The sequence below is a fragment of the Salvia splendens genome, chromosome 7 (genome assembly GCF_004379255.2).
Source record: "Salvia splendens isolate huo1 chromosome 7, SspV2, whole genome shotgun sequence".
Taxonomy (NCBI): Eukaryota; Viridiplantae; Streptophyta; class Magnoliopsida; order Lamiales; family Lamiaceae; genus Salvia; species Salvia splendens.
The window spans coordinates 2,203,830-2,230,988 of record NC_056038.1 but is presented as its reverse complement, the minus strand read 5'-3'; the positions used below and the strand labels follow the sequence as shown (position 1 = coordinate 2,230,988).

Genomic DNA, 27,159 nt, shown 5'->3' with positions numbered 1-27,159 from the left:
ACAGACTAACATAATATTCGCGACATCATCTTCGTGCCAAACTCGTGCCGGACACCGTATAATAGCCCACCGCGATTGGAGGACACCAAAAGCCCGCTCAACGTCTTTCCTAGCACTCTCTTGTTTGCGCGCAAAATATTGTTTCTTCGGTCCTACCGGTTGGCGGACAGTCTTCACGAATACGGGCCACCGCGGATATATTCCATCTGCCAAATAGTAGCCCCTACTATACTGTGTACCGTTGGCTACGAAGCTGATTTCTGGCCCCTCCCCCCGGCACTCCTCGTTGAAGAGATGCGACGACTGAAGAACATTGATGTCGTTGTTCGAACCTGCCACGCCGAAATACGCATGCCAGATCTTCAGACGGTAGTCTGCCACGGCTTCCAGTATCATCGTTGGATGTTTGCTTTTGAATCCAGTAGTGAACTGGCCTTTCCATGCCACGGGGCAGTTCCTCCACTCCCAATGCATGCAATCGATGCTTCCTAACATTCCGGGGAAGCCCGTGCACCGACCGGTGCATATCAAGTAGGCGCTGACACTCATCCGGGTTGGGCTTCCGTAGAAACTCCCCACCGAAAATTTCCCGGATCCCCTTACAGAACTGCCTAAGCACCGTGAGGCTAGTCGTCTCACCCATCTGTAGGTGTTCATCGAACATGTCCGCTGGTCCAGCGTAGGCAAGCTGTCGGATTGCAGCGGTGCACTTCTGTTGTGTGGACAACCCGATCCGGTCTGACGCATCACGCCGGAGGGTGAAGCACCGGTAACGCTCCGCCAAATTCGTCGCTATATAGTTGAACAGCCGCTGCGACATCCTGAATCTCCGGCGGAATATCTTGGGTGGATAATGGGGGTTATCCACGAAGTAATCATCCATTAAACGTTGGTGAGCACCGACGTGGTCTCGTGGGATTGTCCGCCGATGAGTAATGGTGCGAGGGATCGGATCCTCCGCATCCTCCGCCTCCTCCGCCAAACGGGCCGCTACATCCTGTTGCACATGTTGAATCAGAGCATTCCAGTTGTCTCTCCACAAATTGTTCATTTCCGACCCCAAATTGTAGTGAGAGAAATTTGTATAGATGTTGTGTTTGAATGGTGTGAAAATAATGAATGGAGTGGGGTGTATTTATATGTGAATTGAAATGTAAAAAAAAAAATTCGCGTGCAATAGCCGCGGCTTCATCCTCGTGCCACTATAGGCGCCGCGCCTATAGGCGCGGCTATAGCTCCATCGCCGCGTCCTCGCCCCGCACGCGGCTATCCCGCGTCCGCCGCCTCCCTCCCCCCTCGCCGCGTCCACCTTCGGGGCGGACAACTCCGCCACTATAAGGCGCCCCGCTTCCGCCCAAAACGCGGCTATAGCCGCGGGCGTGTTATAGTGGACGCTCTTAGAGGTGTCCACTATAGTAGCGGAAACAAAATTTTGGGGCTATAGATAATAAAACTGGAGCTATAGATAAAAAATGGGGCATGACTATTGGGTGTCTTGGATAGTCTAATATCATGTTACTATAGTACTATATCTGATTTTCTTGGCGAACAAAAAAAAGAAATGAAATAATAAAACCCTAATTTCTGATGAGAAGAATCTAGAGCTACGGGATCTCCGATCATCTTCAAATCCTCCGATTTTGGCTGAATCAACTAATGGCGGAGGAGGCTACGGCGGTGGATATGAACGGCGACGACCGGAGCGAGACCAGCGACTACACCTCGGAGGACGAGGGGACCGATGACTACCGGCGCGGCGGATACCACGCCGTGCGCGTCGGCGACACCTTCAAACACGGAAGATACGTTATCCAGAGCAAGCTTGGCTGGGGGCACTTCTCCACCGTCTGGCTAGCTTGGGACACTCAGAAATCAGTATGTTTCTGTATTTACTCAAACATACCTTCAAACATTTACCGTTTATTTGTGTGCAATCTCTCATTATAATATTCCCAATCTATTGAATACTGTGGTTTTCGATTGGATGAAACTTTTCGAGATTCCGATTATGTGTTTTCTTTTTGTATAGGATTCTCATTTGTTGAAGAAGATTCAATAGGTTTGAGCTGTGGGGCAATAAGAACGTAACTGTTTGAATTGAACATGCCTATTTGCTTTGGGAGGGGTGTTTTCTTTGGTTTATTGCTTCTTGTTGTACACATTGTTGTTTATCTTGTTTCTGTTTTGAAAAAGTTAGCTAGCTTTGTGTTGTTAGAAATGTTCATTACTGGTTAACCATGTTGATTGAGTTTATTGTATTGTTGTAGAACAATTGAGTCATAAACTTCAAGAGATTTTCTTCTCTTGCTCTTAGTATTACACTATTACTTAATCTTTACTCAGTAAAAAGTTCGAAGGTGCGTGTTGTAACTTGTAAGGATCAACTCCCGTTGAAATAAAATGAGGTTGCTTACTTGTTGCCTCTCTTGAATTGGGTATAATTTTCTCTTAGAGGATTCACATATTGGGAGTAGATAGTTGAGCAGCAGGATGTGTCGATGTGTGTTGTGTATGTCTGTTTGTGTGTGTCTGAGTTAGGAATGGGAAGGGGTTTGGTGTCTTTAAGACTGCTTGAACTACAGTTTAGAAATGCCAAGTTGTCTTGGTTAGTAACTGGGGTCTGATATAGTTATCTTCCTTTTTCTGTTTTCTTATCTGCTAATAGATACATGTAGCTTTGAAAGTACAAAAGAGTGCGCAACACTATACAGAAGCAGCAATGGACGAGATCACTATTCTAAAGCAAATTGCCGAAGGAGATCCGGACGATAAGAAATGTGTGGTGAAGCTTTTGGATCACTTCAAGCATTCAGGGTCAAATGGGCAACATGTTTGCATGGTCTTTGAGTACTTAGGTGACAATCTTTTGACCTTGATTAAGTATTCAGACTACAGAGGGGTGCCTCTTCACATGGTTAAAGAAATATGCTTACACATTTTAGCGGGATTGGATTATTTGCACCGGCAACTGTCGATAATACACACAGATCTGAAGCCAGAGAACATATTACTTCTTTCAACGATAGATCCAGCTAAAGATCCTAGAAAATCAGGTGCAGAACTTATACTCCCCTCCAATAAAAGCAAGATTGTGTCAGAGCCGGAGGCATCTAAAGATGCTAAGGTTTCTCGTGGTGATCTGACTAAGAACCAGAAAAAGAAGATCCGGAAAAAGGCTAAGCGAGCTGCTCAGAAGTGTGCTGGGAAGGAAGAAACTGAGCCAGATAATGAGGCAAGTGGACCTGAAGAATCTCAGAGGGATGATAATGCCAATGGAAGGTCCATTGAAAAACGAAGCAATAAATCAGTTACCGAAGCAACTAGTGGTGGGGAAAATGGTGCATGCCAAGGAACAAAGGGCAACAAGAGAGGCAGCCGGTCAGCAAGGCAGAAGCTCTTGGCTGAGGTTGAACTGAAATGCAAATTGGTGGATTTTGGAAACGCCTGCTGGACTTACAAGCAATTCACCAGTGACATTCAAACTAGGCAGTATAGGTGCCCTGAGGTCATTTTAGGATCCAAGTACTCTACGTCTGCTGATATGTGGTCATTTGCCTGCATTTGCTTTGAGCTCGTCACTGGAGATGTTCTTTTTGATCCACATAGCGGTGACAACTACGACCGCGATGAGGTATGTGCACCCCAGTTTTGCATAAACACCTATAAGTAATAGCAGATTCCCCCCCCCCCCCCCCCCAAACTTTTTGTTACTTAAATAGTACCTTAGATCAAATGAAATCAATGATAATCAGTAATGAAGGACGGAAACCACCAATATATTGCACTTTACCAAAGTAGAAAACAAAATATGACCTATAAGTGATGCCCGTCCCAAGCCAATTGGCTGTTTCAGGAAGAAATTTGACTCTCAAAATAATCTTTCAGCCTCGCCATCCCTTTCATAAAGCACATAATGTGATTTTAGATTCCTTATTCACTTATATAGTCTTAAATTACTGATTTTCTGTTCTAATCTGAAGGATCATTTGGCGCTGATGATGGAGCTTCTTGGGATGATGCCACGCAAGGTAAGAGTTTGTTTATCAGTGTCAATAATACCCCAACCCGATATGATTTCCAAATCAATTGATTGAACATTCTGCGTTTGCCTTTCACTATAAAACCTTGTTAAACCTATCTGCAGATTGCATTGGGTGGGCGATATTCACGAGACTTCTTCAACAGATTTGGAGATCTGAGGCATATCAGAAGATTACGGTTCTGGCCTCTCACTAAGGTTCTCAGAGAAAAATACGAGCTCAACGAGAAGGATGCAACTGAGACGGCTGATTTCCTTACTCAGATACTAGATTTTGTGCCCGAGAAAAGGCTGACAGCAGCTCAGTGTCTTACTCATCCATGGATCAGTGGAAGGCACATCACCCCTTCTAATAAACTCGAGGAGGTGGAGAATGGTGGCCCCGAGAACAGGACTGAGAAGGATGCGACAGAGACAATGGAAGTCCGAGTGGGGAACATCGTTATCGACACTAAATCAAAAGATTCCAAATCTGTGGTAAGCTCTGTAGCACCATATTAAATTTTGATCAGGCAAGCTCTTTGATTTCTACGGGGACTCCGTTCCGGCGCTTCCTCGATATCCCGTATGAGCGGCCATTTTCTCGTTCGTCTGGATTATGTCGAGGATGATGATCAGTTACCAATTCTTTCAATTGTCGAATGCAAAAGGGAGAATTAAGGGTGGAAAGACAAATCCTAACTTGCGTTTGACATATTACCACACTGAACAGATGTCTGTAAAATGTTCGAATTCTTATGGTTGGTGGAATTTGTCACTTTATTGATCTAGGCTTGGTTTTTTTTTGGGAACTTAATTTGTACTAGTACTATAATTGTGTTCCTTTTTTGAGTTTGTCGGAATAGTTGGATGTTGGAAGGAAATTATACTACTATTTTCGAGTATAACTATATTCATAATGATATAAAAAAGATGAGAAAGCCTAAAAAACATTCTCAACTATTATGAATAAAAATCGAAATACGTAAACACAAATAAATAAAACTAATTCTAATGGCATATTATATTCTCTTTGCATACAAAGAATTTGGGTATAAGTACTTGTTTCATAATTTTAGGTAAAAATAAACATGTTTTGTACTCTGAACATTCACATATGCTTAAATAGACTTCCTCCAACAATAGGAGAGGAAGCTTTGAACTTCGAAAGCATGATAAACGAGGTAAGAAGCCAAGGTGATAAAAAAAACATCCTAACAAAGTTGTGCAACTCTACCACTAGAAATGTTTAAAGAGAGATCCTTCAGCATTGGGAGATTCATCTTTGAACAACTATGGCATGTAAACACGAGGTAAGCAACGGAGCAGATACTTCTTCAACGCTATCATAAAAAGAGATTTCAAGAATCCTAAGGTTGGGAGCTTTCAAGACAAGGCGAGGGATCTCATACCTGATCAGTGCAAGCCTCTCCAGCTCCGAGAGCCCGGCATACGGCTCCCTCTCCACGTCATAATCATTGTAGTACAACTCGCTTTCAAGATATAGGGTTTTCAGATTTGGTAAGGAAAGCCGTTTAGGTAAATAATGTGGTTGGAGTATGTAGAACTAGGGATGTCAATGTAACCCGAACCCGCGGGCCGGTCCGAATAACCCGATAAAAATACAGGGTTAGGGTTATAATTTCGCAGCCCGAATATAAAATCGGGCCATTCGGGCTGACCCGTTCGGGTTGTCGGGTTAGGCGGGCTGACCCCGTTCGGGTTACGGGTCGGCCCGTCGGGTTGAAGGCTTCTGCACAGCGAGCAGTTTTTGTAACGGTCATAACTTTCTCTACAAAGCTCCGATTGGGGCGTGCAATATATCCACGCGAAGCTCTTTCGAAGATGAAGAGAATGATATGTATTAGAGGTTTATCAGACTTCAAAATCGCGAGAAACATTGACTCAAACAAGGCTGCTGCACATCCACATATTTTGTGTACATTTTCTAATCAATTTTCTATCATTTCTCAACAAACATGTAAACATACCAAAATATAGAAATATAATCAAAATCATCCAAGACAACCCTCTAAAACCATGTAAAATCTAAATACGTCAACCGACTATATAAGATCACGAAAAAAATCACCATGTGGTTCATGGATTCATAAATACTCGTATATAGAAGCTTTCTTTTAGTATATTTCCAATATAATAGTGCAAAGTGTTTTGACGCCGCTTCGTCATTGAATTATGCGTACTTTGATGATTCTTAAAACAAAGATGAATTATTATTTGACTTATTTACAGCTGGAATAAATTAAATTTGACCAATCATAATTCAAGAAAACTTTGAGTTACTCCAATTAGCTAGCATCTTGATAATTCACTCTTTAACAATTCAAAATATTTTTGTTACATCTACGATGCACCTCTCACGTTATGAAAATTTTATTTAATTTTCTACGAATTGATTTGTGTTTGAATTTTGAAACAAAGTGTTGATTTATGTTTTAAATACATAAACATAAACATAGTATTGATAGATATTTTGTAAATAAATATGTAATGAATAAGTTATTTAAATTTAAATAACTTAATCTTTTTTAAAAATATTAAAGAAAATTAAAAATATGTATTTCATTGTTGAATGATTAATTAAAAATATGTATATAATTAAAGAAAATTTAAAATATGTATTATTTTTTGAAAATATTAAAAGAATTAAAAATACGCATTGGCCCGAATAACCCGGTGGGTTAGCCCGAAACCCGAAGGGTTAGGGTTAGGGTCGAACTTTTATAACCCGAAAAAATCATAACCCGAATAGCCCGTACCCGAATGGCCCGACAACCCGAACGGGTTGGCCCGAACCCGAACGGGTTGGCCCGATTGACATCCCTATGTAGAACAGTATCGATATTCACATATCCATACTATCCTAAGCTCGCATTCATGGATGCAGTTTATGAAAATAGTAGCATATGCATGGGCGGACCCACCTGTAAAGAGGGTAGGGCTTTAGCCCCTATTGAATTCAATTTTAAAATTTTTTTCTATTATAAAATTTTAAAATTTATTCATGTTTTGAACATATTGGTATATAAAAGTCCCTAATAATATTTTGAATTACATGAAAATTTATTTTTATATAAAATTTTAAAAATTTAGCTCCTACTCATGTTTATTTCTGCGTCCGCCCCTGAGCATATGCTACTTTGTGTTGCAACGGTGGTTCATTATATATTATATGAAGTTTCTATCTTTCTCATTCATAAATTCTCTAATTTATTTTCCTAGTTACTATTTGTTTTCCTAACTTAATTCTTGAATAGAGTAATTAGGTAAAAGGAAGGTTATTGATCAATATTTATTAGTTTTAATTTGTATCCTTTTCTATAAATTAGGGTTTTGTTTTTTGGTTTAACCACATGTGTACCGAATCCGCCTTTTGGCGGAATCCGACTAATCTTGCTCGACCGGGTTTGCAGATTAAGGCCGAAAGTTGGCCAAATTCTAGTCCAGTCCATAGCTTTCAATATAACATATTGAACTGACTTCATTTATCTCTAGATTAAATATTGATCAATATTTACTTTTTACTGCTTTAAAATTAAGAACTATACATTTTAGTAGTAGTAGTATAAAACGCTAAAAAAAGGACAATCGAATATTTATTCTAAAAAGATAGGAGTATTTTTATATAAATTGAAAATCATGAGATAAAAATAAATCATTAATGCTAACGAAATGAGTAACGAATACAGTAAAACTTTTCGAGGTAGAAAAAGCAGCGGGAAAATTGAAACAAAATCGAGAAAAGCATAAACCATAGCTCAAAACGCAAGAGCCAATTGAAGAAATGTCAAATTCAGCTTCTGAAGATCACGATCACGATGATGGTGTGGAAGAGTTAGGGGAGTTACGTGAGCCGCCTTATCAAAACCCTTCCGCACCTCCTCACGAGGTACTTTGCCTCACATTCTATTGATTTTATATCCTTTAACTGTTTTTATTAATGTGTATTTGCGCCAATTGCAATGTATCCGTCTATTTCGACAAATTGCTGCACAGAACATCTATTTTTTGGCCTTTTGTGATTAAGTTATGATGCTTAGTTGGTGCATTATAAGTTACTACTATTATTGTTGGAAGTATTGGCTTACTTGGCATTGAAAAGGGAGATAAAGAGTATCGTGATTAGGCTGCTGATTATAGACAGAGATAATGGTGAGTTTATGATTTTTTTTGTGCAGTCATTCGTTGTATCAACAACGGTTGATCCAAGTTACGTGATATCTTTGATAAGGAGACTTCTGCCGTCGGATGTGAATGGTTTGGTTCGTGAAGAACCAGCAGCTGAAGGCGTTATTGAGGATGCCACAAACTTGCCTGAAAATGGCAGAGGAGCTGAAGCAATGGAATCTTATGAGAACCATGATAAATTAGAGGGACGAGAACCATCGAATGGTTATAAAGATGAAGGCGGAACTGTTGGAGAACGAACTTGGGAAGAATGTGGATGTATATTATGGGATCTTGCCGCAAGTGAAGATCATGCTCAATTTATGGTATCTGTCATCTTCATTTTCGTTTAAATTTTATTTTTTTCTCAAATCCGTACGTGCCTCCCCCATATGCACACAAACTTATCTGTAGGTTAGCTTAAGCGGAAAAATGCTAATATGATAAAGAGCTAACTGAAAAAAAACATTATCTATAGTGGAAAGCATATATCTTGAAGTCAATAGCTAAAATTTGATACTTTTGGGGGTGGAGTTTGTACCTTTCATATTGTTCTGAAGACTACGATATGGTCCAAATTAACTCATATCGAATATTCATATGTAGGTTCAAAATCTTATCCTTGAAGTGCTTTTGGCTAGTCTTGCAGTTTCTCCATCCTCGTGTATTACTGTAAGTAACTCTTAGTTTGACATGTGTGTCTGATTGTTGTAGCTATTTTCATTGTTTAATATGCATCAAGACATATATTGACTTCCTTAAAGCTTGTCAGATTCACGTATTAAGGTTGCTTTCCGTTACAGGAGATTAGTCTTGGAATCATTGGAAACTTTGCTTGCCATGAAACTGCCAGAAAATGTATAGCCTCTGTTAATGGAATGGTTGGAGCTATAGTTGAGCAATTACTTATTGATGATGTACCTTGCCTCTGTGAAGCCTGCAGGTAATTGATGTCCATTGTTTTCAGATAGTTTGTCTCCTGCTGAGATAAGTTTAAACTTTTTAATATGTGGACAAATGCAAGAGGTAACTCAGTAGAATGACCCTGATATTAAAGCAGTGTGAACTACTTCTGACTAGTGTGTACTTTCATGTTAGGGCCATTGTTTGGTGAAAACAAAGTTTATTCTCTGACAAAACCTTCAATTTGAAGAAAATATAATCAAGAATACTTCCTCTCTTATATTCCCAACTGCTTTTATTCTCTCAGCGGGTGGGATACAAGTACATTGTGCTTTTAATGTACAGTAAACACCATCAGTATATGATGATATTAAATGCAAGGTTAATTGTGCATGATGTTGTGTCAATTACATGTAGTTCAGTATACCTCATATTGTGGATGCTTGTTGTCCAAATGATAGTTGTCAGATGCAACAGGGCGGAGTTTGCAACTACATCTGTCCGTTAACTGTAAATTGGAGCTCATTCATTTGCATTGTACTGATTGAGGTGACAAATTAAGTTTACTCTGACTAATTTTCCATTTTAGGGTGTTAAGCTTGTGCCTGCAAGGAGGTGAAGGTCTTATTTGGGCAGTAGCATTGCAGCCGGAGCATATCCTTTCTCGTATCCTCTGGATTGCTGAAAATGCCCTGAATCCACAGCTTATCGAAAGGGTGAAAACCAGTAACTCGGTCTTATCTCCATTTAAAAGTTGCTAGCCTGCAAATTAAGTAATGCAGGCCGTAATTCTCGGTTATTCCTGTTACTAAGGTTTGAATAAAATCTTTGTATAATACTAGCTAGTATTCAGTATATCTCAGGCATCTCAAGTACCTTGCCCAAGTAATTTACTGATAAAGTTGAGCTTAGAGTATTTCAGATGATGATCGTGAAATATTTTTATATTAGTCTATACACTGAGGAGGGGTAAATAAATATTTTTGGTGTTTCCATGAATAAGATGGTGCAGAATCATCAAAAATATTATAGGGTAGTGAGAATTTAGCTACTGATTGTATCATACAGTTAGTTGGTTTAAGAATGAAGTTATGTCATATCTACTGGTTGCTACAATTACATTTTGGTTGTCTCTGTTTCAGTTGTTACCACTACCTGTAATTTATAGATATCAGGACAGCAGGATATGTTGAAATAAGAATGTGATTATAATTTGGGAGTGTTTAATCTGATTCTCATGGAGTTCCAAGTGGGAAAATTACATTTGGAAGAAGAACCGCCCCTAATGATAAGATGGCAATGACTATCTAAGTATATGTAATTTTTTCTTATAGGTGATTTTTTAGGCAATCTCACTATACATTGTCTCTGTCTGCATCTCAAGTTTCTATTCTATTTTCAGAGTGTAGGTTTATTGTTGGCTATTTTGGAGAGTCTACAGGAAGTAGCAACTATTCTTGTTCCTCCTTTGTTGAAATTGGGCCTTTCAAGTCTTCTGATTAAACTCTTGGCTTTCGAAATGACCAAATTAAAGGAAGATAGGACGCCTGAGAGGTATAACTTTGTTTCTTTTGGAATTATTTGGAACAATGCATTCACTGTTTCCTTGTTGCCATGCTACAGTTCTGTAGTTCGCACGTTGTACATTTTGTGCTTAATGGTGTGCAGTCAAATTTAATATTATCAGATTATAATTCATGCCCCAAGGTTTCATATATGGTCAATAACTCTATTATGGTTCACACCTTTGAACATTTTCTTTCTCCAATGTTAGTTGTCACTTGTGCCCGCTCTTATCACATTTGCAGACATATATGAGCAATATATTTGGTTAAAAGGAAGTATATGTTTGTGTGTCAGTTTCTGTTAACTTTTATAGTATCTTCTTGTGGGTGAGAATCATAACAGTGTAATAAATCATAAATTAAAGAAATGTGATAGGCTAGCAACATGGTGCAAAAATACCTACTGCAGCTGGATTACCTCATCTGATTCATACTGCATCAGGTACAGTGTGCTGGATCTGATTCTACGGACAATTGAAGAGCTCTCGACTATGGATAACTGTTCAGAAGAAATATGTGAAAATAAAGAGCTGTTACAATTAGCACGAGAGCTGATCGATCTTCCTGATAAATTCGAGGTATACTATACTTGCCAAAGATGCCACTAATCACCGGGCACGCCTTACCTGGTAGAATACATATTCATGTCATGTATGTTGCTTCCCAATACTAGACAACATTAACAGTCTTATGCACTGTAGTCTTTTAGGCTTTTAGCAATGTTTGTTGATTTTTATGAAACAAAATTAGTCTAGATCAACGATACAGCACCTAACTATTTTCCATGTGAAATGGAATTCAGTCGTTCTCTACTCATAAGAGTAACACGGTTCCCAAATTATTTTAATAAATCTCGAATTACATGTTTGAGGCTGGTGCTGTGTTTCTCATTTCAACTCCAGTGTTAAATGTGAGAGTTCTATAACACTAATTTTTAACTTTTTTTTCTTCTGAAATTGTACATCCCTGCAGGTTGCTAGTTCTTGTGTGACTGCTGCAGTGTTGATAGCAAATATCCTTACTGATGCGACCCACTTCGCTTCTGACTTATCACAAGGTAAATCTTTCCATAATACAGCAGAAAATTGTTCCAGCTATTAGAATCATTGGCAGTGATACATTGGTTTGTTTCAGATTTGAACTTCTTGAAGGGTCTGTTTGATGTGTTCCCCTTTGCTTCTGAGGACACCGAAGCTCAGACTGCGATTTGGAGCATTATTTCGAGAATATTGACAGTACTTCAAGAAAGGGAGATGACTCCAGCAATATTGAACTTTCTCGTTTCAATTCTTGCAAGCAAATTGAAGATGAACTCCTCGCCCACCCATCCGATCATGAAGAACAAAGTACCTCTGATACTCCTGGCGCTAAAACTGAAGCCTGACTTGTTTCTGTATCCTTCTTTGTCACAAATGGTGGCAAATTGTTTTGAATTTAACATATGTATTTTCCAGGATTCCTTTGTATATCATTCCCTATCACTTTGTTCCCTTTACTTACTTGGCAGATGAAAAGAACCTTCGATATTTTGACGTATTGGAAATCATCCGATGATAGCATAAAGAACACCTCTTTTGATGAAGGCTGCTGCATTAATGAAGAAGATGTTGATAAAGTGTTGGATCTCTGTCGCAAAGCTTCCAGGTGTGAGATAAACTGCTCTGTTTCCTATCACTCACCTGTGGGGCATCTGACCTCCATGTTTAGATAGGTCGGCGTCTTGTTTCGATTTATGCTGCATACATTCAAAACTTATAGCAGTGTTTATCTCCTGAATCTGATCGTCTCTAAATCGTTACAGTCACTTATAAAGACCGCTTTCTCTTTAGACGGTTTGCAGATTTAGTTTTCGACAACGTTTTGAGTATGGTTATCTTGTTTCAGGTTTACTACCAGCCTATAGTTGGCAATCTGGATTCTAGAATGAGGATCTGGACGAACTTGACCTAGATGTGGCTCTCTCATCAAGAAAGAACTCAAAATGTAGTGCTGTGAAAACTCTATTCTAGAGTTGATCTTGGATTTCAAACTTGGCTCCAAATGTGATTCTTTTCTGCATCTGTGATAAAAATTGAAGGGGCTATTGAAGAGATTTATTCAATTGTTAAACATGAACAAGATAATATTGAGATATGGTTCAAATATATCAAAATGAGATACGTTCAAGATTAAATTAATTACAGAAATGGAGATGAGAACCACGCCGAAATTTTAAATTTGGTTCTGTTTTTTTTTTCAAATTTCGGTTACGTTTGATTTAAAATTTTGGCAAATTTAAGTTATCGGCTAAGTTTGGATTCGATGTATATAAATTGACTTTTTTTTTAATACTATTATACTACTACTTAAAAACAAATTCTATTTGTGTTGGTTTGGATATGTTAATTGATTGATGTGATATTTATTTTATGTAATTAAAGAAAATTAATTTTTAAATTTTCAATATATTGTGCAATTTATTTTATGGGTTCAGTTTTTGTAGTTTGGATTTCGATTTTTTCAAAAAAAAGTATTTGTGCAAAATTTTTTTTTGGTTTGGTTCGATTTTATAATTCGGATTTCAATTATTCAGATAATTCGATTCGGTAAAAAATTTTAATTTCTCAGTTCGATTCAATATTAGTAAAAAACCTAACCAAAAATTGAATACTCATTTAAATTCACAAGTAAACATATAAACTGAATGCAACTTGAAATGTACTATCTTCATTTGGTGGTTTTAGCATTTATGATGGTTTAATCTATCAATATATAGAGTTTTGAGGGCAATTTAGGTAAATGAGAGATATTTTGAGGGCAATTTAGGTAGCTAAGAAATATTAATGCCATTAAGAAAATATTGTAAGTTTTGTAACAACAATATTACAAAGTCAAGCAAATCCCATAGTAGCTGAGAGACGTTAATGCCGTTAAAAAAATATTACTAACAATAGTATTACAAAGGCCGAAGCAAACCTCATATAAATGAAATGATTCTCCACTAATTGAAATATTAAATTATGTATTTAAAGTTAATCAAAATGCCATTAAACATTTTTTGACAAAAAACGTTACATGATGATGGAACAAAAGTAACAACCGGGCAAAATGAAACTCATAAGGTGGTTCATATTCTTAAAATTGAAGTCAATTTACATTGACATTTATGGAGTGCAATAAATTGGTAAAATACATCACCCACAATCTTCTATAAATATCACACTACTTTGTGAAGGTTATGAAAAAAACGAACCCTCAACACACAAAAAAAGTTATCCATGTAATGAAATTGCTCGCCGAAAAGCGAGAGACGAGAAGGTCAAGAGAGTTAGAGCAAATATTGTTAGCATTATTCTGACTATGCGCCACCACACCGTCAAGAAGAATATGTAAATTGGTGAAGAACCGACGTGTGATGGCTCGAAACGAGTGTGGTTGATTGATTGTTTAGCCAACAAATTTTGACTACTAAAAGAAATTAGAGAAGAGACGATGAGAGATGAAGAACAATGGGTATCAATCCCGCATGAGAGAACAAAAATGTGGTGGTGAAATTAGGGCATATATTGTTAAAAATATAGTTTGTTATTTCTTTTTGCATGTAGTATTATTGAGTTAAAGTCCAAAGTTGAATGCCCACCTAAACATTTCAAGTCAAATTAATTTGTTGTACTAATATGTTTTTATTATTATTATTATTATTATTATTATTATTATTATTATTATTATTATTATTATTATTATTATTATTATTATTATATATCTTCCTCAATTTAACATTAGTCTATATTGCAGAAATTCAACATTAATAGATAAAGCAGTTGGTTTCTGCCTCAATTAGTCTTATCTCTTTCAATTCAATCCATTCATAACCTTCTCCGCCATGTAATTCCCAAACTCCAGCCTTTGCCATAACTCGAAACCTCCATTTCCATGGAAGGAACCGTCTTCCCCAATCGCCCCACATTCCCTATTCACCCCACCAAACCCGCCCCCACCCACCGCCTCAAATTCAACACCTCCACCCTCCCCCTCCCTCCTCTCCAGCAGCAGCAGCAATCTTCCCACTCTTTCCCGCTCGATTCCCTCCTCCAGCACCTCCTCCACGTCTCCCACCCTGTCAAATCCTCCCTCGCTTCTTCCCCTTCCCGCACCCAAGATTCCCTCCCGCCCCATTTCCGCAAAGATGCCGCCGCCGACGACACTTCTATTGCGATTCCGGTGATCATCCAAAGGGCTATAATCGACGCCGATTTCCTCCCGCAGAACTGTAAGTCGCTTCTCGAATCAATTCTGAAGCTCCCCGTCTCCGAGCTGCGCTCCTTCTTCGATTCCGCCAAGTCGGAATTGCTTCAAGAAGTTGATTTGATTAGTCTGCTGAAGGGTTTGGATGTCACCGGCAACGGCGCGAGGGCTGTCTTGCTGTTTGAATGGGCTGTTCTCAATTTGGACGCGTGCAATAGTGATCGATTGGATAATCAGATTATCGAATTGATGGTCAAAATTCTTGGTAAAGAGTCTCAGCACTCGGTTGCATCGAAGCTGTTTGATGTTATTCCTGTGAGGGATTTCGCGCTCGATGTTCGAGCGTGGACCACCATCTTACATTCGTATTCTCGCAGTGGGAAGTACGAGAAGGCAATAGCGTTGTTTGATTTCATGAAGCTGAGAGATTTGAGTCCGACTTTGGTTACTTACAATGTGATGTTGGATGTTTACGGCAAAAAGGGACGATCTTGGGATAAGATTTTGGGGCTTTTGGATGAGATGAAGAGTTTGGGGCTTGAATTTGATGAGTTCACTTGCAGCACTGTCATATCTGCTTATGGCAGAGAAGGGTTGTTGGAGGAGGCGAAGAGTTTCTTCGATGAGCTCAAGTTAAACGGCTATGTGCCGGGAACTGTAACGTATAACTCGTTGCTTCAAGTTTACGGGAAGGTGGGGATCTACAATGAGGCGTTGAGTGTGTTGAGGGAAATGGAGGAGAACAATTGCCCTCCTGATTCGGTGACTTATAACGAGCTTGTGGCTGCTTATGTGAGGGCGGGATTTCTTGAGGGGGGAGCTTCGTTGATCGAAACTATGAGGCGTAAGGGTGTGATGCCGAATGCTGTCACTTATACGACTGTCATTGATGCCTATGGCAAGGCGGGGAAAGAGGATAAAGCGCTGCGTTTCTTCAAGCAAATGAAGGAGTCGGGCTGTGTCCCCAATGTGTGTACTTATAATTCCATTATCGGGATGCTGGGGAAGAAGGCGCGCGCGGAGGAGATGATGGAGGTGATATGTGATATGAAGTCCAGTGGGTGCACGCCAAATCGTATAACGTGGAACACGTTGCTTGCCATGTGTGGTACGAAAGGGATGCACAAGCATGTGAGCCGCGCATTCCATGAGATGAAGAAGTGCGGTTTTGAGCCGGATAGGGACACTTTCAATACCTTGATAAGTGCTTATGGTAGGTGCGGGTCTGAGATCAACGCTGAGAAGATGCACGACGAGATGATGAGGGCAGGGTTTTCGCCATGTATCACGACGTATAATGCGCTTCTAAATGCCTTGGCTCGGAAAGGGGACTGGAGGGGGGCGGAGTCTATCGTTGCAGACATGAAGAGTAAGGGTTTTAGGCCTAACGAGACGACACATTCGCTGATGCTTCACAGCTACTCGAAAGGAGGAAATGTGAGGGGAATCGAGAGGATCGCTAAGGATATCTACGAAGGTCGTATATATCCGAGCTGGATGCTTTTGAGAACTCTGATTCTAGCAAATTTCAAGTGCAAATCACTCTCGGGAACGGAGAGAGCGTTTCAAGAGTTGTTGAAGAAGGGCTACAGACCCGATATGGTGGTGATGAACTCCATGGTGTCCATCTTCTCGAGGAACAAGATGCACGAGCGTGCTCATGAGATGCTGGATTTTATCCGGGAGAGTGGGCTGCAGCCGGATCTTGTCACCTACAACAGCTTGATGGATATGTACGCTAGGTCTGGCGACTGCTGGAAGGCGCAGGATGTACTCAACGGGCTGCTGCAGGGTGAACGAAAGCCGGATCTCGTGTCTTACAACACGGTCATCAAGGGCTTCTGCAGGCAGGGGCTGATGGAGGAAGCGATGAGGGTTTTCTCTGAGATGACGAGTAGGGGGATAAGGCCGTGCATCGTTACCTACAACACCTTCATAGCTGGCTTCTCGTCGCGAGGGCTGTTCCAAGAAGTCGACGAAGTGATGAGTTATATGACCCAGCATAACTGTAACCCGAATGAGCTAACGTATAACACCATTGTAGATGGCTACTGTAAGGCTAAACGGTACAAAGAGGCCATGGATTTTGTGGCCAGGATCCAAGAGCAGGACGCCTCCCTCACCGAGCCAGCTCTGCAGAGGCTCGTCTCGCGCATAAGGCAAAACATGGAGTCATGAGACTATGCATCTGTACACTTTTGCTAGATTATTTATACATACTGTTTTATTGGATTTCAAAGTTGTAAGCAATTCAACATCTTTCTTCTACTGTGAAATCAACAAAAATGGAAGGGTGATTTTCATTTCTTGATGTTAACTGGGAAAGAGCTTTATTCAATTGGTTACAGCTGATGACTTAAAACTAATAAAATTAGTAATCTAACCCACCCTTTACTCCCAACTCTCTTTTGATGCTTCAAACACTCACTTGTTTGGCTTTCAAGATTGTACCTTTCTATCGTTCTGCTGCGTTCCGATCCGATCCACTCTCGAACACGATACACCATTACAGGTGAATCTTTATTTTCTCTGATAGCTTCATGATGTCTGAATAGATCCTGTCTCCTCCCAGCTCCACTCCAGATGCACCGGCAGCCACGCGCAGCACATCCTCGATCAAAGCAACGTTTCCCATAATGTCGACATGTGCTCCACTCTCCAGACCCCTTCCATGTAGCAAGTTTGCAGGTGCTATGTGTTTGTACTCACGTATGTAGGTAGCGCTTCCAGAGGGATTGAACCGCGTCTTCCCTTTCCATCCCTGGGCGCACATGAAACCGGCGCTCAAAACTGGTACGCTTTCGTCTCCATCGACAAAGTATACCCCACCCTTTAGACAGCCATTGTGGCTGCCATCTGCAGAACTGTCGATTTGGAGAGGTATACTTCTGCACTTTCCCGGGGGTGAGAGCTTGTACACGTATGATCGCTCTGTAGGAATCCCGACCCCATATAAACTGTAAATCTCCATGTCCGGAGCTTCAGGTAACCTGCAATCGAAGAAGAAGTTATGCATTGACAGTGTGTTGAAGTTGATAGTCACAGGCTAAATTATGGAGTTGTGCTCTTACTCTGTCTCGAGCGGATTCGACCAGTACTTGTAGTGGCTATATTTCGGATCGCTGAGATTTTCTGCTATGCCATGTGAGAAGTGAGCTTCAGCCCTCTTCATCATCTTTGGTGCAACGGATCGAAGAAGATCCAGTAAAGTGTCTGCAGTGTACACTCTTTCTTCGGAAATCCTCTGTATCGTTTCCTGGCTCACCTCGTCGTATTCTGTCTTCACTTTTCCACAGGATGCATTAGGCTTTGAAGATATAGCATCGGGTGAAGATCCTGTCTTGCCAAAGGAGACGATCCTTCCAAACTTTGTCGGTTCTTGTACTTGAAAACTGTGTCGTCCATCAGTTTCATTGCCCTTTGTCTTCGACTGCTGCTGATACTTTCTCGTCCCCCACTCACATACATGATCTTCCTCCGGAGACCAATCCAAGTTGCCCCAAACGGCCTCTCCACCTTTAGGTAACAAAGAGACGAGCGAGTCCCATGTCCGTGACACGCGCATGACATGTTCCAGAGCTTGAAGCCGAAAAATCTCGGAATCCAAGAGACCAGGTGCCATAGCTCTGCACAAAGTTTGATCATATCAAAATATGGTTCGATTTCAGAACAAAGATCGAACGAGAGGCTTGCGTACCTGAGAAAAGCAACATCTTTGCTCTCTGCGGACAGTATGCTACTAACAGCTTTGGGAACGCCTAGAAACACCGGGCCTATATTCATTATCGACTTGATGTGCTTGGCACACCAGCCTCGGCCACCCCCTCCGGCCGACTCGACCCACTTCATGAAGTGGAGAAAATAGTTGGCACCCATAGAATGTGGCACCACCACCACTTTTTTATACCCGTTCGAGACATACATAAGCTCGATTTTGCTTTTTAATCTACTCAGAGTTTGGTCCCTCACCTGCTTCACCAATCACCAAGATATTAAAAGTAGTTGATATAATTATAGACATTAGCCAATTTTATCAGAATTGATGCAAAAATGTACCTCAGTATTTTGAAAGGATAACCTCCAATCGTAGGCAGCCATGTGCATATTCTTCTCCTCATACCCAATTCTAGCCAAATTCTCAATCAAATTGGCCCAAACAAAGTAACCTGGAGCGAAATAATCGGCTGCGACCAGCCCGGAAGAGGCTCTCACCCGGATTCCGGCTGGGTCTAGCCCTGTTTCGTTGTCCAGGGACAGGTGCTCCAACCAACACATTGGCCTGAATTCCAACAAAAAAGCTCAATTTGATGTCAACACATACAATTCAATCAAGAATCTTAATTTTGAATTCAATCACAACCTCAGCCAACTACAATACATACAATTCAATCACAACCTCAACCATCTGCAATACATACAATTCAATCAAGAATGCTCACTTTTGAAGTCAGTCACAAATCAAACAACTAAAATACATACAACTCAATCAAGAATTCTGAACTTTTTTATAATCACAACCTCAACTAACTAAAATGCATACTACTGTACAACTCAGGCAAGAGTTCTCAATTTTGAAGTCAATCTCAACCTCAACCTCAACCAACTACAACACACACAATGCAATCAAGAATGTTCAACTTGAAGACAATCACAACCTCAACCAACTAAAACACATACTCCTAGTATACAATTCAATCAAGAATGCACAACTTGAAATCAATCACAACCTCAACCAACTAAAACAAATACAATTCAATCAAGAATGCTCAACTTGAAGTCAATCACAACCTCAACTGACCAAAACACACACAATTCAACCAAGATTGCTCAATTTTGAAGTAAATCACAAGTCACAACCTCAACCAACTAAAACACACACAACTCAATCAATAATGCTCAATTTTGAAGTAAATCACAACCTCAATCAACCCCAAAATAAAACATACTATACAACAAAGCATTGAACCAATGGAGACTAGTACAGCACTCAAACCTCTTGAAAATCTCAGCAAAGCTACCGGCCCAAAGCCGCTGGCGGAAGAGGCCATCGGAGCACGGCCTCCCCTCCCACAGCTCGAGCCCCCCGGTGACAATGCCGGGCACCAGAACCACCGGGTGCAAGGCCACGACGCCTTGCCGCCTCAGCCTCACCCCCGGCGGCTCAGCACCGGGCAAACTCGCCGGCATGCAGTGGTGCAGGAAGAGCAGCAGCCACCACGCCGTGCACATCAATCCAATCACCCAACAGCAAGAGTCTATGCACCTCCACTCCTTCACACCCTTCCTTCTCAATCCATCTTCTCCTGCATCACAATTCTCCCTCAATTTTTTCTCATCCCTCTTTGCGGTTTGCTTTTTATGCTCATTACATGATGATGGTGATGATGGCTCCAGAAAACAGAGCTTCCGGAACCGCAGAATTGCAGCCATTGCATCGAAAGATTAGATTTTTTTTTCAAGAAGTGGTGCTGTTCATATTCAACTTGGGATGAAGAAGAAGCCCAGAACAAAAAAATATATGAACGGTGAAAGGGAATCAAAAAAGGTGAGAAATTTAAGGTTGGAAGTGGTTGTGAAATCCACGTGGAGGAGGGGGAGATATGTAGGTGTCTGTGAAATCTTAATCGAGGAAGGCTCTTGTGGTTGATTATGGAAAACACAGAGGAATAAAGATGGGTTTTTTTTTGGGGTTTAAATCAAGAATTTGAGTATTTGCCGAAGAGAGAATGGATGCTAGGAGAGTTTTTTTGACTGGTTGTGTTTGGTGTCAAATTTTGATGATGCAACCGAAGAGATATGGGCTGACAAGTTGACTCTTTTCGATTGCAAATTTCATTTCATCTTCCTGTTTCTAATTTTACTAATATGATATATACCATGAGAATAAAGTATTTTTGCAAATACATAAGCCAATTCTTTCATTATGGTAATCTTATAATGATATGGCAAATCTTAAATTATGCATACACTATTTGTTTTCTAAATTATTCAAAACAAAATTAAACTAACGTAATATGATAATAAGAAACTAGAGATATGTTTATTTCACACTGACACTTGGTATTCAGCGGTATATTAATTACTAGTACTATAAAGTAACAATATAGTTATATGCAAGTAAGAATTTATAGTGGTGATGCAAGTGAAAATTAAAAGTGGTGATTGTTGGTTGCGAGTCTTGTGACACCTGTGTGCAATGCATGGAGTGCCACTCTCTCACCGCTCTCCTCACTTTTTCATCACTACTCTGTGTGTTTTTTTGTGTGTGTGAGAGAGAGAGTATCCAAGAAGAAGACCCCCAATTATCGGAGAGAAACACAGAGGTGTTTCCACAGCCATCTGTATATTTTCAGGCTTACAATTTAGTAATAATGGTGACGTTCGATTTGGTAGATGATACAATAATAAGATTTATAGGGGATTAAATTGATAGTAGAAATGTGAGGATGAGATGGTTAAATTATGAATTACAATATAATCTTGGTGTTGTGAAAGCATGTCAAGAGCTAAGCTTTAAGAAAAATACTATACAACCTTTAATCACACAAATAGTTATAGCAACTGAACGGTCCATAAGAAGACACCTGATGCATTAAACAAGATAGTACTGAGATAATGTGGAATAGAAAAAAAATAAGATTTAGTACTTATTTAGAACTGAAAGTAATATAATTTGAGATGAGATAAATAATCGTGAGATTTAGATTGTAAAAGCTTGTCATGAGCCAAACTTATGAGGAAAAAACAACCCCACAATAAATAGTAGTATATCTTAACTTGTGGGGTTGGAGTATCAATTTCAGAAGGAAAAAAAATTCTTTTTACTTTTTTTTCTTTCGAATAATAGCTGAAATAAGCTAAATTTTACTTCTTCTAACTATGCCGTATGTGGATTTCTTTCCTAAGTATTCTACCATTACCATACCACTTTATTGAGTTTCTTCAATCGGTTATCATATATTGCGTTAAAGTAGAATGATATCTATGCAAAATTGATGTGAAAAAATAGAAGGGAACATATTCTTATAATGAGTTTTGCCGCAAATGTAGCATAAGCTACACACATTTCTTATGGTAGGAGACTAGGATAGGAGTATCATTTTTGTACTTTGCAGAAGCATACAACATCAAACCATTTAAAATAATAATATCAATTGTCAATATATAATTGGATGAAAGTGTAAACAGCAAATCTCGAAAGTGTTGGCAATCTTGAAAGACTAAATCGAAGCACAATGCCCAAGGAAACTGGGTGATGTCTATGGTCGTATTCTTTGTATGTATATTAATTGTACTAATCCAGCAAACTACTAAATTACTACTAATAGTCACAGTGAATCAGAAAATGAGACATGGATTTCACCTGTCGTAAAAGAGTCAGTTGTTATTTACTTTCATTTAATACGATCACTCTTGAGTGGCAACACGTTCTTTGGTACGATTTGGTCGTTTAGATCGAGATTATCTTTCAAACTAACACCATTTTGTAGTTTAGTAAGTAGTAATAAAAATGAAACCAAGATAACAAAAAACAGGTATTCGATACTAAGGTGTCAATTTACATTTTCATCCTTCCCTCACCACAGCCCGTAAAGACGCTAAACCACCGGAAAACGCTGCACTCTCTACTGCTGCTCATTCGATCCACCGGAAAACGCTGCACTCTCTACTGCTGCTCATTCGTTCGCATCTCTACCTCACAGCCATAAAGAAGCGTCGGAAAATGCAGCATTATCTACCACCCGAGATGGGCCCGTAGTCATAAGCACGAGTTTGCTTCTACTCCTAATAAGCTAGTCTTGTACTAACACACCGTATCAATTGTTTATCGACTATACATGAATGATGGATCAAGATTTTGAAAGAAATTATGATAATCATATATAGTTGCTTCCTGCAACCAACTACCAAAAAAACATAACCAACTCTAATCCACAAATTAAGAGCTGTGGTTATATCATGATAATTAATGAGCAGTATTATTATGAAATGATCTTAGGCAGTAACAACAAATTAACATGATCAACCACAACATTTAGGGCAAGAAGAAGAAGAGAATTAATGAGAAATGATAGACTAAAATCGTTCAAGAACAAAACAATACATGAGCTGGTTCTCTTCAAGGCAAACTAGAGCAACAGGTAAGTAACTAGCAAACCCCCCTCTAAAACTTTTCCTCACCAAAAATTTAATGGAGGTAAGGTTTATATCTAGTGAAGGAAACTTGTCAAAAGATATTAGACAAATACAAGATATCGACGATCATTACAACCGTGTAGCCTATAGGCTTGTGAGGCGAAGAAAGAATATTGTTTATAAGAGAGAAATGAATATGCAGAGTGCACAGCACATAGAATAGAACAGAAACCAATGCACTATATTTAGTGCTCAACTTGCCACGGGTTTTGAGGTTGCCTTCTTCACTGCCTCAGCATACGTCCTGTGTTGGTAGGTAAGGGTCGACTCCAGCAGGTCGAAGAGCGACGTTTTTGGATTCCATCCTGATCATTTTGCAGTCAATATAGTGTGTTAGAGAAGGGAGTGATAACTAGCAGCAGCATAAATATACAAGGGGGAGGGGGAGAAACTATTTCATTACCAAGTTGTTTGTTGATGATAGTCATGTCTGGAATTCTCTTATCACTGTCATCGTATCCTTCGCCATAAAATTCTTTTGAACTCACATCTACTGTTGGTGTGTCTAGTGAGGATTCACCGCTCACCTTCGCGTAAACCTGAACAGTATTGAATTAGAGACCAGCACAAACAGAAATCCAAGAATGAAAGGTGTAGTCGCTTCTAATAAACATATATTACCTGAGTCATCATTTCAGCAAGCTGCCTTACTGTAACTTCGTTGTTTGGGTTGCCCACATTGAAAATATGGCCATTAGCCCTAGCTGGGTTCTCCTGAATAAAAAAAGAGAACCATTTAGCCAAAGTGTAATGTGGAGTAAATAGCATACAGAAACAGAAGCAAAATATATTAGTATAAAATAAAAGTGAACATACAATCATCAAAATAACAGCCTCAATAGCATCCTTAATGTAAACGAAGGTTCTCTGTGACTGTCCCCCGTCAACAAGCTTCAGTGGTTCACGCCTCAAGAGATTCTGCAAAATTAAACAAGATCAGAACATAAAACAAGACAAGAATAGTAATTCTAAGGGCCACCGTCTCAAACAACAAATGAAAGATACATACATTGCTAAAGCAAGCGAGAACTCTCGGAACACCTTCGCTGGGGCCATCAATACCAGGAATGAAATCCATCCTGGGACCAATCCAGTTGAAGGGCCTCACAATTGTAAATTCAAGACCGTTCTCAGCACCCTCAGCTGTAAAGCACTTAGAGTTAGGGTAACATGTAAGGAAATTTCCACACACAAGAACTTACAGACTAAGCATGAATGAATGCATCATTAACTCACCATAAATCAATCTCTCAATCAACTGCTTGGCACATGCATATGACCACCTCTGCTTCTCAATGGGGCCAAAAATGCAAGGGGATTCATCCTCCTTGAGGAGAAAATAATTCGGATCCTGATGCAAGATGGCGGATTTTAGACTACATTTAGAAACCATACTTGCTCTTGTAAAAAAATACACATTTCCTCCAAGGAGATAAAGTAAAAGTACTATTGACAGAATATATATGATCTTCAGAAGGTAAAGTTCAAGATCAAAGCAAATGCAAATAAGCATTCCTCAGTAGGAAACCAATCTTATGGAATCTGATAAAGACTAAACGATTACAGCAATGGCCAAACAAAAATCTAGGTCTACCAACCGGAACAAAATATCCTACTCTAATACATGAGCAATTGAGCGACACAACCAAGCTAAAAACATGGAAAAAAGTACTTCTACCGCAAATAAAACCCCTTCAGATCAACCATAAAGACTTGTTATGATGAACCTAGTAGTAACGGAATGGTTACCTGCCGTAGTGGGCTATCTTTTGGCAAGAAAGCACCAATGGTTTTCCCATAAATTTCACAAGTAGAGAAATGTATGAGACGCTTGTTGTTTTCTGAACAGTATTTGACCTATATGCAAAAGAGCCAGAAAAACTTATAAACTGATCAACAAGTAAATCATACCAAATCGTAACATCTTACAAGCTGAACATTTAAAAGCTAGAAACACAGAGAAACTAACCACAGGCAGAGCATCGATGAAATTGCTGTAAATTGTATCAAGTGGACGCGTGTTATAATCAGCTGGAGTGCATATAGCAGCAAGATTGATGGTCTGAAACAGGAAACGTTCGTATCAAACAGTCTGAAGTCTAACAAATAGTAGTTAATTCACTACAGTAAGACGGAACTAGAAATTCCACTAAGCAGTAATTCAGCATAAAATCGTAAGAAACCTCCGCAAAAACTAGATAGCCTCAGCTCAAATTACATATCCAGTGCAGATCCAAGAGATTCATAAATCAAGGCAGTATCTACTGAACTTCAAATCAGGACAAAATAAACAGTGAAGACGCATTGCTCAATTACGATCTATCAATATCCGCCACGCAAAGACTCAATCAACGCAAGCAGCAAAGAAGCCAGAAAATTCAGATCCGGAACCAAAACCTAGCAATTGGAACAAAATGCAAGAGAAGCGAGGGAAATTACGAGATGTGCCATGCGGATGAGGCCTTCGAGGCGCGAGTCGTTCTTAATGTTGAGGCGGTGGAACTGGATGCGGTCTCCCCACTGCGAGGTCGGCTCGAGGAGGTGCTTGATCTTGTCATTGTAGACGTCGACGGCGAGAACCCTGTGAGCCGTCTCCTCCATCAAGTACTCGCAGAGATGCGAGCCGATGAAGCCGCCGGCGCCGATCATGCATATCGTTATCGGCTTTATCGCATTGCCGTCCAGATCTACTCTTGCGGTCGCCATTTTCGGATTGGAATCCCTGAATTCGTAAATTTGGGGAATTGAGATAAATTTGGAGGAGAAAATGCGGATGTATTTAAAGCTGGAAAAAAAAAGGAGGGAGGAGAGGTATCCAGTCGCTAGGGCCCCACTCGCTTCCAGACGTCTAATCATTACTCGCCTACTCATTTCCGTTCATTCTACTCACTCTTGCTTGCTACCACGTGCAAGGTTGGAAATTGGTAAATTAAGATATTTGTAACTTTGCACGCGGTATTTAAAAATTTCAATCGGAATATTTACCAAAATATTTGTGCTCAGCAATAATTAATGTATATTAGAGCATCCATAATGGGGCGCCGGGCGTCCTAAAGCCCATCCTATGCACCGCCACATCAGCATTTTATCCTCATGCCCTTCCACCTGCAGTGAGGCGCCCTAAACATTTTCTTCTATTTGAATACTTAAATAACTACAAAAATTGGGAATAACATTCATTTCATTTATAAAATTAATACATTACAATACGGATTACAAAAAAATACGCAAACTCAGCAACGGCGGTTACGGGCCCACACTTCTTCAACCATGTCGTTCATGAGCTGCGCATGGTCGTGTTGGTTGCGCATTGAGGCCTGTCTAGATAGAACCTCATTGAAGCCCGTCGGTAATCCTCGAGCGGGGGGCTCGGTCGCCGTGCTGGAGGAGCTAGATGCACTTTCGTCATTGGTCCAATCGGTGATGCTCCCACCTTCATGTTCGACTATCATGTTGTGCAAGATTATGCACGCATACATGACATCGGCGAGGACTTCCTTAAACCAGAGACGGCACAGCCCTTTCACTATTGTCCACCGTGCTTGGAGCACACAAAATGCCCATTCCACATCCTTCCGCGCCACCTCCTGCTTTTGCGCAAATAAAACTCTTTTTCTCACCAATTGGGCAGCTGATCGTCTTCAGAAAAACAGCCCACCTTGGGTATATGCCATCGGCCAAGTAGTACCCCATGTGGTATTGGTGCCTGTTGGCGGTGAACTCGATGGTCGGGCCGTTGCCGTTGCATTGCTCGGTGAAGAGGGTGGATGAGTTGAGGACGTTGATGTCGTTGTTCGACCCGGCTACACCGAAGTAAGCAAGTCAGATCCAGAGCTGATGGTCAGCGACGGCTTCGAGGATCATCATCGGGTGGCTGCCCTTGTATCCACTAGTGAATTAGCCTCTCCACGCCGTCGGACAATTCTTCCACGCCCAGTGCATACAGTCGATGCTCCCTAGCATCCCAGGAAAGCCGTGCGCCGTCTCGTGCATTCTCATTAGGCCCTGGCAATCTACAGCTGTCGGCTTTCGCAAATATGTGTCACTGTAGGCCTCCACAACTCC

At 40.2% G+C, this 27,159-nt stretch overlaps 6 protein-coding genes across 6 annotated transcripts; 4 read left to right on the top strand and 2 right to left on the bottom strand.

The window, feature by feature from the left end:
• The first annotated feature begins 1,540 nt into the window (after positions 1-1,540).
• Positions 1,541-4,923, top strand: LOC121742729 (SRSF protein kinase 1-like). Its single transcript, XM_042135969.1, has 4 exons — positions 1,541-1,875; positions 2,666-3,631; positions 3,981-4,028; positions 4,145-4,923. Exons 1-4 carry the CDS (start codon positions 1,657-1,659, stop codon positions 4,538-4,540), a joined length of 1,629 nt encoding a protein of 542 aa, XP_041991903.1. The 5' UTR covers positions 1,541-1,656; the 3' UTR covers positions 4,541-4,923.
• A 2,900-nt stretch (positions 4,924-7,823) lies between these two features.
• LOC121741657 lies at positions 7,824-9,070 on the top strand. The gene is made up of 4 exons (XM_042134509.1): positions 7,824-7,928; positions 8,218-8,532; positions 8,813-8,878; positions 8,993-9,070. The coding sequence occupies exons 1-4, from the start codon at positions 7,824-7,826 to the stop codon at positions 9,068-9,070; spliced, it is 564 nt and encodes a 187-aa protein (XP_041990443.1).
• LOC121741121 lies at positions 9,037-12,749 on the top strand. The gene is made up of 8 exons (XM_042133822.1): positions 9,037-9,149; positions 9,699-9,825; positions 10,512-10,663; positions 11,117-11,252; positions 11,647-11,731; positions 11,809-12,067; positions 12,182-12,385; positions 12,559-12,749. Exons 1-7 carry the CDS (start codon positions 9,085-9,087, stop codon positions 12,183-12,185), a joined length of 828 nt encoding a protein of 275 aa, XP_041989756.1. The 5' UTR covers positions 9,037-9,084; the 3' UTR covers positions 12,186-12,385; positions 12,559-12,749.
• Positions 12,750-14,502: 1,753 nt separating this feature from the next.
• LOC121811369 (pentatricopeptide repeat-containing protein At2g18940, chloroplastic-like) lies at positions 14,503-17,201 on the top strand. Its single transcript, XM_042212215.1, has one exon. It carries the CDS (start codon positions 14,587-14,589, stop codon positions 17,074-17,076), a length of 2,490 nt encoding a protein of 829 aa, XP_042068149.1. The 5' UTR covers positions 14,503-14,586; the 3' UTR covers positions 17,077-17,201.
• Positions 17,202-17,340: 139 nt separating this feature from the next.
• Positions 17,341-20,649, bottom strand: LOC121811371 (putative phospholipid:diacylglycerol acyltransferase 2). The gene is made up of 5 exons (XM_042212216.1): positions 19,892-20,649; positions 18,955-19,177; positions 18,596-18,867; positions 17,970-18,524; positions 17,341-17,888 (listed from the first exon to the last, which is right to left on the bottom strand). The coding sequence occupies exons 1-5, from the start codon at positions 20,326-20,328 to the stop codon at positions 17,405-17,407; spliced, it is 1,971 nt and encodes a 656-aa protein (XP_042068150.1). The 5' UTR covers positions 20,329-20,649; the 3' UTR covers positions 17,341-17,404.
• A 2,307-nt stretch (positions 20,650-22,956) lies between these two features.
• LOC121811372 (UDP-D-apiose/UDP-D-xylose synthase 2-like) lies at positions 22,957-25,858 on the bottom strand. Its single transcript, XM_042212217.1, has 9 exons — positions 25,534-25,858; positions 25,064-25,156; positions 24,844-24,951; positions 24,331-24,445; positions 24,104-24,237; positions 23,911-24,012; positions 23,716-23,808; positions 23,498-23,633; positions 22,957-23,399 (listed from the first exon to the last, which is right to left on the bottom strand). Exons 1-9 carry the CDS (start codon positions 25,798-25,800, stop codon positions 23,287-23,289), a joined length of 1,161 nt encoding a protein of 386 aa, XP_042068151.1. The 5' UTR covers positions 25,801-25,858; the 3' UTR covers positions 22,957-23,286.
• Between the last annotated feature and the right edge of the window lie 1,301 nt (positions 25,859-27,159).

What these genes read in the sequence shown, in the direction of transcription:
- LOC121811372 (XM_042212217.1), bottom strand. Translation starts at nt 25,800, where the DNA reads ATGGCGACCGCAAGAGTAGATCTGGACGGCAATGCGATAAAGCCGATA. An exon ending in TCATCCGCATGGCACATCTC is followed by an intron (nt 25,157 to 25,533) that starts GTAATTTCCCTC and finishes TTCCTGTTTCAG; the next exon opens with ACCATCAATCTTGCTGCTAT. An exon ending in GATTGAGAGATTGATTTATG is followed by an intron (nt 24,238 to 24,330) that starts GTGAGTTAATGA and finishes AGTGCTTTACAG; the next exon opens with CTGAGGGTGCTGAGAACGGT.
- LOC121741121 (XM_042133822.1), top strand. Translation starts at nt 9,085, where the DNA reads ATGGTTGGAGCTATAGTTGAGCAATTACTTATTGATGATGTACCTTGC. An exon ending in GAAGATAGGACGCCTGAGAG is followed by an intron (nt 10,664 to 11,116) that starts GTATAACTTTGT and finishes ATACTGCATCAG; the next exon opens with GTACAGTGTGCTGGATCTGA. An exon ending in CGCTTCTGACTTATCACAAG is followed by an intron (nt 11,732 to 11,808) that starts GTAAATCTTTCC and finishes GGTTTGTTTCAG; the next exon opens with ATTTGAACTTCTTGAAGGGT.
- LOC121811369 (XM_042212215.1), top strand. Translation starts at nt 14,587, where the DNA reads ATGGAAGGAACCGTCTTCCCCAATCGCCCCACATTCCCTATTCACCCC.
- LOC121811371 (XM_042212216.1), bottom strand. Translation starts at nt 20,328, where the DNA reads ATGGCTGCAATTCTGCGGTTCCGGAAGCTCTGTTTTCTGGAGCCATCA. An exon ending in TTTGCTGAGATTTTCAAGAG is followed by an intron (nt 19,178 to 19,891) that starts GTTTGAGTGCTG and finishes GTTGGAATTCAG; the next exon opens with GCCAATGTGTTGGTTGGAGC. An exon ending in TCGAATCCGCTCGAGACAGA is followed by an intron (nt 17,889 to 17,969) that starts GTAAGAGCACAA and finishes CTTCGATTGCAG; the next exon opens with GTTACCTGAAGCTCCGGACA.
- LOC121742729 (XM_042135969.1), top strand. Translation starts at nt 1,657, where the DNA reads ATGGCGGAGGAGGCTACGGCGGTGGATATGAACGGCGACGACCGGAGC. An exon ending in ACAACTACGACCGCGATGAG is followed by an intron (nt 3,632 to 3,980) that starts GTATGTGCACCC and finishes TCTAATCTGAAG; the next exon opens with GATCATTTGGCGCTGATGAT. An exon ending in TTGGGATGATGCCACGCAAG is followed by an intron (nt 4,029 to 4,144) that starts GTAAGAGTTTGT and finishes ACCTATCTGCAG; the next exon opens with ATTGCATTGGGTGGGCGATA.
- LOC121741657 (XM_042134509.1), top strand. Translation starts at nt 7,824, where the DNA reads ATGTCAAATTCAGCTTCTGAAGATCACGATCACGATGATGGTGTGGAA. An exon ending in CTTCCGCACCTCCTCACGAG is followed by an intron (nt 7,929 to 8,217) that starts GTACTTTGCCTC and finishes TTTTTTGTGCAG; the next exon opens with TCATTCGTTGTATCAACAAC. An exon ending in AAGATCATGCTCAATTTATG is followed by an intron (nt 8,533 to 8,812) that starts GTATCTGTCATC and finishes ATTCATATGTAG; the next exon opens with GTTCAAAATCTTATCCTTGA.